General features: G+C 42.3%; 1 protein-coding gene across 1 annotated transcript; it reads right to left on the bottom strand.

Annotated features, from left to right (window-relative positions):
• Nucleotides 1–604: 604 nt before the first annotated feature.
• Nucleotides 605–4,934, bottom strand: LOC118753034. Its single transcript, XM_036487881.1, has one exon. It carries the CDS (start codon nt 4,366–4,368, stop codon nt 1,261–1,263), a length of 3,108 nt encoding a protein of 1,035 aa, XP_036343774.1. The 5' UTR covers nt 4,369–4,934; the 3' UTR covers nt 605–1,260.
• Nucleotides 4,935–10,556: the final 5,622 nt, after the last annotated feature.

The following is a 10,556-nucleotide window of genomic DNA, read 5'->3' as shown; positions in this document are numbered from 1 at the left end:
ATAAAAATAACGCGTTAACAAAACCATGTAAGTCACACTTTCAAATTTTATATAGAATTTAGAAAAATTCCACAAGTTCTTATCTAACTTTCTAGTTTTTTAACCAGAAATTTTGTAAAAACTTTGGGATTTATGCGGCTTATACAATTTTGCGGTTTTTTGTTTCACATAAATATCCAAATGTAGGAAAACTTGCGTTGACTTCTTCCACAAGAAATTCAAGTTTATAGGGAAAAAACTGCAAAACGCCGTCAACAAAATATTTATTAAAAATCAATGCGACTTTTTAGCCGCTCAACTTGTTTTACTAAAATGTTATAAGCCTATTAAGTGCATACCCAAAAAAAAATAATAATAATTATAAAATGGTTAAAAAGATCGAAATTTAGGAACAAATTTGTGGAATTTTTCTAAATTTTGTATAAAGTTTGAAAGTATGATTTATGTTAGAGCATAAACCATTTTTTTATAAAATAAATATAAAAAAATGTTTGCTTAAAAAGCATTTTAAATATTAGAAACTAAACATCATTTTGACCGCCACTGTGTTTTTTGTCTAAATTTTAATTTTTTTTTTTTTAATTTCAAAATTCTGAAATTTATTTTAATTCTCGAATTTTTTTATATATTTTTCTTTATTGCCCTAAATATCACTAAAGATCGATAGTGTTTGTGGTATTCAAAAAATAAACTTCCAACATCTGGGAAATTTGGGAAAAATTTTAAATTTTGCATAACTTTCGAAAATTTTTTTTTAAATTTTGTTCCTTTATGTTCCTGATTTAACCTGGATTGACCTATATACTATAGTAAGCAAAGGTAGATAGATATATAAAAAGTTAAAGGCAATAGGTAAAACAAATGAATAAATGCAAAAGCTACAGGATTTGGACTTTTATAGAGCCAAAACCATGGGGCCTACTCTATATTGCGATTCGAAAAGCAACTCATTCGGACTCGAATGCTTGGCACTATGAATCGCAATACAGAGTAGAGTCCCAGAGAGGATAGGTAGATACTTATATTTGATAAATGATTTAATAAGCATACATTTGTATATATAATTAATATTAACATTTAAATGCACCAATTTCACCAGAGAAATTAAGGAGATGGCTACCGGTTGAAGTATGGTTCTGCGGAAGGTTGGATGTTTATTTTATTACTCGAATATTTTAGCGCTTCGTTCGTTTCTGTTATACTTTGCGTTCAGGTTTAAAGCACTCATGTATGTACGAGTACTTCGGAAATTGCGGCGCTCTAAAGCAACCTAATAGTTACCTCTTTACTGTAGGTCGGATAGAACTCCACCTGTGTTTGTATGCATTGTACGGCCTCGAGTTGTGCGACGCGTGTCGCAGTGCAGACTTTAGCGGGTGTGCTTCGTGGGATGCTACCGCACTGTTCGGCGGCTAGCGATTGCTTTTCGAACTTCTCCAAGAGTTCGGAAATTTTCGTTGATTTGCCCGACGCTGCCTTGTAGGCTGTTGTCGCAGCTGCTGTTTCTACCTTCTCCTCCTCGATCAGATCTGATTCGCAAAGACTTACACTGGACGTTGTGGATGTGGATAGCGTATGAATGGTCGTATCATTCTCATTCGATATGTGGCCTGAGTCATCTGAGTCAGATTCGTTGTTGTTGTTATGTTTGCGCTCATCAACCTGAGCTTCGCCTAGCTTTTCAGCGTGGGCTGCAGATTGTAGCGGCTCATATGAAGGTGTCGCTACTTTGGTCGCATGCTGTTCTTTGCCACAGTTTGTTATTGCTTGGTGTTGTGACAGCTGTTGTGTAGTGTCGCCGTTGTCGCCGTCGCCGCCAGTTGTTTTGCATGCACTGGGCGGCGCAGTCAATTTTGCCTGCACCACATTAACCAGCAACTCGATGTGCTTATCGGATGTCTCACCCAATACGGGTGGTATTATTTTGCAGAACTCCAGCTGTGGCTGTGGCACTTTCTCCTCATTCGCATATTTCAACTGTTTTGTGGCCGTGACAGCGCCCATGACTGGGGGAGCGGCGGCGGTGGAGGTGGTGGCATTGGAAACGCGCGTACGTCGCAAAGTACCGTTGCTGCACGCATCTTTCGTTAATTTACCAGCTGCCTGCGCTGTAGTGCCAGCGCCTGCTGTTTTCACTTTCGTACGTGCGTTCGGCGCTGTCACTGTCGCCGCACCAGCACGTTTGGATTGCGATGAAGCAGTCACTGCCGCTACCCCTGCCTTGCTACTCACCATTGTTGTCTTACGCACGCCACCTTCCGTGTTAATTGATTCCACTTTGCGCAAAATCTCCTGTCCCTTCTCCAAGCACTTGTCGAGTAGTTCATCGCGACTACGCTGCAGCTTACGCGCGCTTACTGAATTCAACGCCGTGGTGGCACGCAATACACTTCCGCTACCCGAACTGCCGCTCAAACTGGTGCTAGAGGGCGTACGCCGTGGAGACATTGTTGCGTGTGCGCCTGAATTAAAGCCGATTGAAGATTTGGTTCTCTCCATTTGTAGGCGTGAGTTGGTGCGCGTTAGTTTTTCGCTAGGCAGCGACTTGCGTTTGCCACGTTGGCCAGCCACTGTCTGGGTTTGTTGTTGCTGTATAAGAGTGGTTGAAGGCGTGTGCGCTTGAGTGCGCGTTGTTGAAACAGAACGCGAACGTAACTTGTTGCCAGCTAACGATAGCGCTGAGGCAGAACGTGCTTCCTTTGTCAGTTGGCGGCGTTGACTATTCGGTGCGGCGACAATATCTTTGCTTCCAGACGGTGTTCTGTTCATTCCCACACCATTTGGTTTCACAGCAACCGTTGAATTGTTACGACTTGGCAGCTTCTCCTTGCCAACCACTTCCGTCAAGGAAGTGCTGCAGAAGCTATTGCTACGTTTTTGTAATGGCAACGCTTTAAAAATTGGTATTTTACTATTTGCCGCAACCGCTGCGGAGTTGGGTGTCAATTCCCAAACTGATTTGGAGCGTGCGCGCGTAGCTAAAGCATAGCGTATGTTGCGTAGCGTAGGCGTATCCGGTGATTGGTAGACATTGCGTCTGGGTATGGCCAGCGAAGACTTAGATTTCTCCAAGCGCTTGGGACGCACAGGCAGTTGTGGTGGTGTCATGTGATCTGTAGTCGATTCTGTAGCGGTTACAGCGGTGTTGCTTGCGCTAGTTGTGTTGCTAGTGGCCGCCGTCCTTACTGTCGATGAGTTTTCGTTGTCAACTGTGGGAAATGGGTGACTGCTAGTCGCACGAATAGCCGCTACCGCATCTGCTGGCTTATCTTGTAACTCAGCGAATTTTTGCACCAATGCTGTCGCGCCTTCCGATTTAAGCACTTCTTGCGGAGTCACCGCAGTAGTCGAAACATTGTTGGGCTCTAAAGTGGACTCGACCGGCTCCAAAAATGTTTCTGTTGTGTCTAAACTTGTTTTACGAAGTGCGCGGGTCACGTCTTCCCTTAACCGATTAGCTCCGTCTGTCTTCTCTTCATCCTTATTGTCTTCCTGCCGCTCAATCTCACCATCGGCAAATGCGATCGGCGGCTCTAAGGCCAGTAGCTCTAACTGCGCTGCGGCTGCCGCCTCCACAACAGCTACATCGCATTCCACATGCGGTGTTGTCTGCTTTACTTCACCCACCACTGGGTCACCATTGTAATCGGTGAGCAGACGATCAAAATTTTTTAACACTGCATTCAGTGCCGACTCATCATGCGCGACTTTCTCAAGCTCCTCGAAAATTTCATCTTCCAGTGACTGTTTGGTCAAACTCAAGCTCAGTTGATATTCCTCATCGCTATCCACATAAGTGCCACTTTCATAGGGCGTGGAAGGCGCCATAGATGTCGCGGAAGATGCCTGTGCAATGGCGGCACCATTTACGCAACCACCTTTACCCTCTAAAGCCGGACAAATAATACCGGAATTAGTCGCAACTTTGCCTATCGGCGCAGATATTTCACGTTTGCTGAGTGTCTTTGTAGATTTACTGATGCGCTGACGCTGATGCTTCAACATGCCGGTGATGCGACGCTGTGCGTTAGACATCGGCGACGTCGCGGCGCCCACATCTTGTCCCTTCTTTGCGGGCAGCGTAGGCAAAGTGGACTGCTTGCCGATGGCGGTGTATTTGCCGCTGGTCGACTCGGCAATGCTGAGTGAGCTCATCGATATTGAATGCTTGTGGGATTTGTAGAGTTTACCGGTGAGACGAGGTGCAATATTATCCTCGATTTTATGACGGATTTTAGAGCAAAACTTTTGTACGCCATGCGTCTTGTGAGCGCTGCTAATTGAGGCGCTGGAGGATGCATGCGAAGCGGTGGGCGAACCTGGAGAAATGGGGCTAACCGATGCCCTTTCCGGATGTGTTTTATCCATATTGTTTTTCACGTGCGTGCGCGTGGAAGCGAATTACGCGTTAATTTCGAAACAACAAATTACACGAAAGTATTTTAGTGCAAGTCCGAAATTGCGTTTATTGGCGCATGCTTTTCATTTACAGTTCCTTCGCAGGCGCGCGCGCAACACTTTTACTTTTATTTTTCGCTTTTTCACTCAAGTCACTTATGCACTTGTCGAGCTGGCGCCTCTGTTGGCTATTGACTGCCACTCCTGTCGCTGCTGTTCAGAGCCATTAAAAATCCATCTGCATTAATCAACGTATGCCGTGCATGCTTCATGCATTCGCGCAACTTGTTCCTATTTTCTTTTTCACTTAACTTTGTTTCGTTTAATATTTTCTTTTTTTCTCTCTGCAGTTAGTCCGCGTTCATACCGCTGTGGTTCGTTTTCGTTCGCGTTCTGCGCGCAACTAAATCTCTTCGTTAGGGAACATAGACGATTGGGGCATTCACTGCGCTGCCAACCAGCCTACCCGAGCAACAAACGCGCAACAAGCAAACATCAATCGAAAGGCAAACAAAAATTTCACTAAACTAACGAAGCGCCGACTGCTGTTGCGGTTGCGGCCGTCTTTATCGTTGTCGGTAACTAATTGTCATTATCGTCGTCAACGTGCAGTCATCGTAGTCTTTAGCACTTTCCTCGCCAGCATGGTCGTTCAAGCCACCACAGAAGCAACTCGCAGCAGCACCAGCAACAGCACCAGCACCAGCCACAAGCCCCAGCAAGTGGCAGCAATAATTGTCGATGCGCCTCATATCAGCCAACAGCTATCGGTAAGAGTGACGTTGTCAGTGTCGCTCGTTCGTATCTGCGCGCGACCACACGTTTGTCGGCAATTGCGCGCGGCGCACACACACACAGGCGGATGGTTTGAACACGCGCATTGCCGCGCCCGAGCGCGCTATCTATGCACGCAAGCCAAGCACAACGCACAGCTGAGCTGTTGACGAACGATGCGTAGTAAAAGTGTGAAATGTTGATTGCATGGTTGTGTAGAAAATGAAAATGGTATGTCCGTCGCTCAAGTGCAAGCATACAAGATACATAATTCGTATGGAATCCGTAGTGCAACATGTCGTCTTATCAAAGCTTGGTTTGAATCGAACACGAGACCCGCAGCGTCAAAATGCAGTCGTTCGAAACGAAAGTAAAATGTTGTGGTGATGCTTTAATTGTGCGCAATGAATTGTGAGCAGCAGAGAGGCTAACAAAATCAAAAGCAAAGAGCAGATAGCGAGAGCATTTTAACCCTTGTGTAGATCGCAATATAAAGATGATAAACGTTTTACTGAGGAACTATTAGCGCGACTTGTTTAACACTGAATCAAGGTATAAAAATTAAAGGGAAATGTTTGAGAAAAAGTTTGAGAGCACTCTCTGAATCAGCTAGAATAGGTTAAGCTGGCCCACCCGTAAGGCGACACATAGACCGTAGTTCCACCAGAGTTGGGTACGACTTATCTAACTCTTCGTCTCTTTGGCAAAGTGTAATATAACTGTAGGGATTTAATTGATCGCCGAACGCAGACCATCTTTTAGTTGAGCCACACCAAGCAACATGACTCGTATCATGTCGAAAAGATAACGTATTCTTATGTTTTTTCCTTGGTTTGACAACTCCTGCACTTCTGTCCCCTACAATACCTAGATCGAAAGTATACGACGTTGGCAGGCAGCGATGTCTGGTTAGCAGTCATAGCCAGGTCTTTGAGTAAATGTTGAAGAAACTAGTAAGTTTACTGCATATCATATGACTTACACATTATTTTTGAATTTTCTTTCTATGCTTTGTCTGCAAGCTAACTACAGATGGAGTACGCCTGATCGTAGACATTGCTACCGCAGTTCGAGGTCCAAGATGTGAGGACTCGGGAATCTCAATAAACCTCGACTTCTTCGCTGGCTCCGAACAGCTCTTTTTCAGGCAGACTGACTACGCACCATTATATTATCGATTATAAGGGCAATTCCTTATTTGATCTGATAGCCAAGCGGCAATCATAGAACTAGAATCGCTCCTGGTATGATCGAATCTGGTCAGAGTATGCCTGCCTTCTCTCTCACTCGCCTAAGATTACTTCCAAATCAAGCTGATCTGTGTTCCAGGACACAGTTACTTTGCATGAAACTGCATGCCTTTTGAATTGACTACGCAGGACACACTTGCAGCCGTCTGTACTAACAGAGATGGGCTTATATTCGGCTCAACGAATGCTGGGCTAAAACTCCGACATGCAAACTTGCAAGGTCTTTTTTCAGGCTAATCGACCGCTGGCTAAGCGCCAACACTGGTTTAGGTTAGGAGGCGTTCTAGTTGTTCATTATGAATGCTCTCTCAAAGTAAGCGTCAGGAAAAGCCACATTTCCCCAACCCGGAGAGGAACCTCGGAACAAATAGAAAATGAAGAACAATCAGAGCGTTGACCTGTTGAAGTTGTTGGAATTCCAAATGGAATTTATGATATTGATTCCTTCACGTTTTCATTGCGGTGATTTCTGCATCGACCACTTGTTGGTACTCCACATCGTTTGAGCAACGGTGTAATAGCAGAGTGTCCTGTGATTATATTGGTAAGAACTCTAATTTAAGATTTTTCTTGAGACCCCACAGTCATCTCGTTTGGTCCATAATTCATTTGTAAGGGAGGCTTGGAAGACACTGCCTAATCTGCAGGTCCTCTGAGTAGAGATCAGCGCGTCGGTTCCATATTTGAAACAGTAGTGTAGATGTATGTATCATCTATCGCCACTCGCCGACCTACATCGGATTCCTCTCTAGTCGGAAAACCTAGGATAACGCGTGACATAAATTGTTTATTTCACTAAATCTGAGAGCGTCCTTTTGCGGCCACGCTTTGAATGAGAATGTGCATGGGTTGCGGTGAAAGATCTTTTTGAGGTACGCTAATCACCGCTGCCGATAAAGGATGTATTAAGAGGTCGGGTGTACCGATTCTATTGATTCTGCTAATTGGTTTTATCCTTGGTAGGAATTTATTTGAGATAAATGTTAACCCAAAACCTTTGAAATATTCGAGGTTAGTACGCCTCCCTAGCATGTGGCTCCTGTGGTTCTATTTCCGCCAAATGTTGTGCCTATAGATCGGTTATTACTCTGCTCAACGCCGGAGTAAATTCAAGCTTAGTACCATCTGGCAAGCATCTTGAGAATATACCTATTCAGCATAGGCATGCGCTGTGCCATCCGATTGCGCTGAATTGAACGAATCGATATAATTGATAGCCCAAGCTGCCTTAACCATATTCACTATGTTTGAGACATCTTCCCTCGGCACACCACCCCAATTTTCCTCTTAGATACTATGAATTTGTTCAATCGTAACAAGAAAATGAGTATCTATCAGACTCGTCAAGATAATCAGGGTTAGGCACCGCGCAAAACGCAAAAGTAATTTGGCCAAAAACACAACACAAAGCCAAATTGGACCTATTTAGGTAGTACCTATCGCAGCCAGACAGACATTTCTGGTTCCCAAGGTTCTAGAAAACTTTTGCCTGGATTCTGTCTTTGCAGCTCTCATCCTACCGAACCAGGCAAACTCAAATAAAATAGAAATAAGAAGGATAAATCTGAATCAGATTAGGAAGGATCGCTATAAAAAAGCGGTTTATATGTTGGAATATCCAGTATCAGGTTGCCGGCATGCTCCATGATTGAAGTGGAGCATTATAATAGAGCGATTGGTGAGTATGAAAACTTCTTGAAAGAGGCAATTAGTCGAACCTGCCAATCAAAACCAATAAAAACAAGCGAAGGCTCTAAAGGGAACCCGCGATACGAGATAATCGGCTCTATCGCGAATTTCACGTGAACAAATATTCCAAAAAATTATAAAACAAAACAAATACACATTTTCCCAATTTGGTTTTATTTTCCGGGAACGATCTATTTACATAGAGTTGGCGATAGGGCTGTATAGGTTAATTAGGAAGTGCCTAATAAGTATTACAGCGCACATATGTAGGTGAAACCTTTTAAATTTTTGTTACTTCAACAAGTGGTTCTTTGTAGCGAGTCAAATAAGGAAAGTGCGTTCATATTTTCAAAAATGATCTATTTATTTTACTGATTCATTATTTTCTTTGATGCTGCAACCCATAATTACCTTTTGCTTCTAATAAAAAGAAAATAAAATAAAACTAACTGGTTATATGGGGCAAGCAGTCAAGCGGCAGCGAAGTCAGGACAAAATAATAGAAGAAAGATTAGGCCAATTTGTACAAATCGAGGTGTTTATTGAGCTAAACAAAGGCACATGCATACATACTTACATATGCGTACATTTACCAAGCCATTCACAAGTTGGATACAAATAGAGTGAAGAAAAAGTTGCAGCTAATAATAAATGTCGGGAAGAGTGTCAAGTCATTGCACCTTTTTCACACATTTTCTCGCAGTAAGTGAAGAGCTGACTATAGCCACTTAAATGCATATGTGTGTTTATATGTATATTAGGCGGACTTACGTTTTGTACAAAAAAAAAAAAATATTTTCTTTTCCCAAGCGCATTTAATTTATTGAAAAGTTAAGCTATTCAGACCATAAAAGAAGGAAAAGAGATATGGACTAATCCGTTACATTTTTTCATTAAGATTTTTCAATCTACTGTCAAAAAAGAAGCTTCACTTCACGCTAGAGAGAGAGAAGTCAAGAGAAAGAGAGATGAAGAAAAGGGGAGGAGGGGCGAAAGAGATCGAGTCATCGATTTTCAATTTTACGCCGTTAAAGAAGCTTCAGTTGAAAAGAGAGAGAGAGAGAGAAAGAGAGAGAGAGAGAGAGAAAGAGAGAGAGAAAGAGAGAGAGAGAGAGAGAGAAAGAAAGAGAGAGAAATAAAAAAGAGAGTGAGAAAAAGAGAGAGAGGGAGAGAAGTGAAGATAAAGAAGGGTGCAGGAAAGGGAAATCTTTCGTGACGATTTTTCAATCTGCCGCCGTTAAAGAAGCTTCATTTCAAGAGAGAGAGAGAGGAATGGAGGAAAGGGGGAAGAAAGAGAGAGAAGAAGGAAGTAATAGGGAGAAGAGGGAAGAAATAGAGAGAAGTAGGAATAGAAAGAAAGAGAAAGGAAGGAAGGAAGAAGGAAGAGAGAGATCGACGTTTCCGTTGTAAAAATAAGTTGAAGTCCAAACATTGTCGTTCAGATGCCGCTCATCAGGGACCGAAAATAACAGTTACTTTTGAAATTTTGGGAAATAATTATCGTTATTTTGTACCGGTATTTTCTCGTCAAAAATTTCAATTTAAAGTTGAAATTTTTTTTGCCTAAAATTATGGTTAAAGTTTAACTATTGTTTTCTCGATTAGAAATAAAAGTCGAAAGTCGACTTTAATTTTTCACATAAAAAATTACAAATTTTTACTCTTAATTTTCGATCGAAAACATATTTATGAATGAAAAAAAAATAATGCTTATTTATCGACTTTTTTGAAAAAAGAAAAAAAGGTATTCATTGTAAAGAAAGGGGTCCAGCTAAACACTTTTTTACGAAACACACTTTTTTATAGTTAGATATTTACAACGCGCTTCAGCTCAAAAATGTCACCGTATTGAAATCAAATATTTTTGATTCGCTTGATAAAGCAGTCACTCTTTTTCGTGAGGCATCCTAATGTACAAATATCTGCGTACAATTATGCCTGTGAAGATGCTTAGCTGCATGCAACCAACGCTGCCTAACTGACTGCAACAAAGTGAAACAAAAAATCAAACAAAAAAAGTAAAACTGCAATTAAATGCAACTACAGCGGACAGAAGTGCCACCGTAGAGCAGAACGCCCAAACAATAAACAATGCAAGCCCAGAGTCAAGTCGAGTCAAAGCCAAGTTAAGTCGTCGCAGTCAAGTCGAGGTGAGACGAGTTTTAAGTTAAGTGGTAAATTGCTTTGTCATCACATAAAATTGCCTGATGAGATTAATGGCGCATTTCATGCCACCAAGCAACGAAAAGTAACAACACACTGTGCTGCAACCAACACGAAAGCTACTCGCAGGCGAAAATACAAGCAACAAAGCAACAACAATCTATGACATTAGAGCAGTCAGTCAACTGCAGCGACAATTACTAGCACCCAGTGCCGACGACAATGAAGCTATGCACAAATGCATTTATTTACTACAAATATCGGCTTTGGTAGGTACTTGCA

This window comes from Rhagoletis pomonella, unplaced genomic scaffold (assembly GCF_013731165.1).
Source record: "Rhagoletis pomonella isolate Grant_MI unplaced genomic scaffold, Rhpom_1.0 Rhpom_scaffold_02061, whole genome shotgun sequence".
NCBI lineage: Eukaryota > Metazoa > Arthropoda > Insecta > Diptera > Tephritidae > Rhagoletis > Rhagoletis pomonella.
The sequence above is the reverse complement of the archived record's forward strand: the minus strand, read 5'-3'. Positions and strand labels throughout refer to the sequence as shown.

Excerpts from the sequence above, each read along its gene's own strand:
- LOC118753034 (XM_036487881.1), bottom strand. The coding sequence starts at position 4,368 with ATGGATAAAACACATCCGGAAAGGGCATCGGTTAGCCCCATTTCTCCA.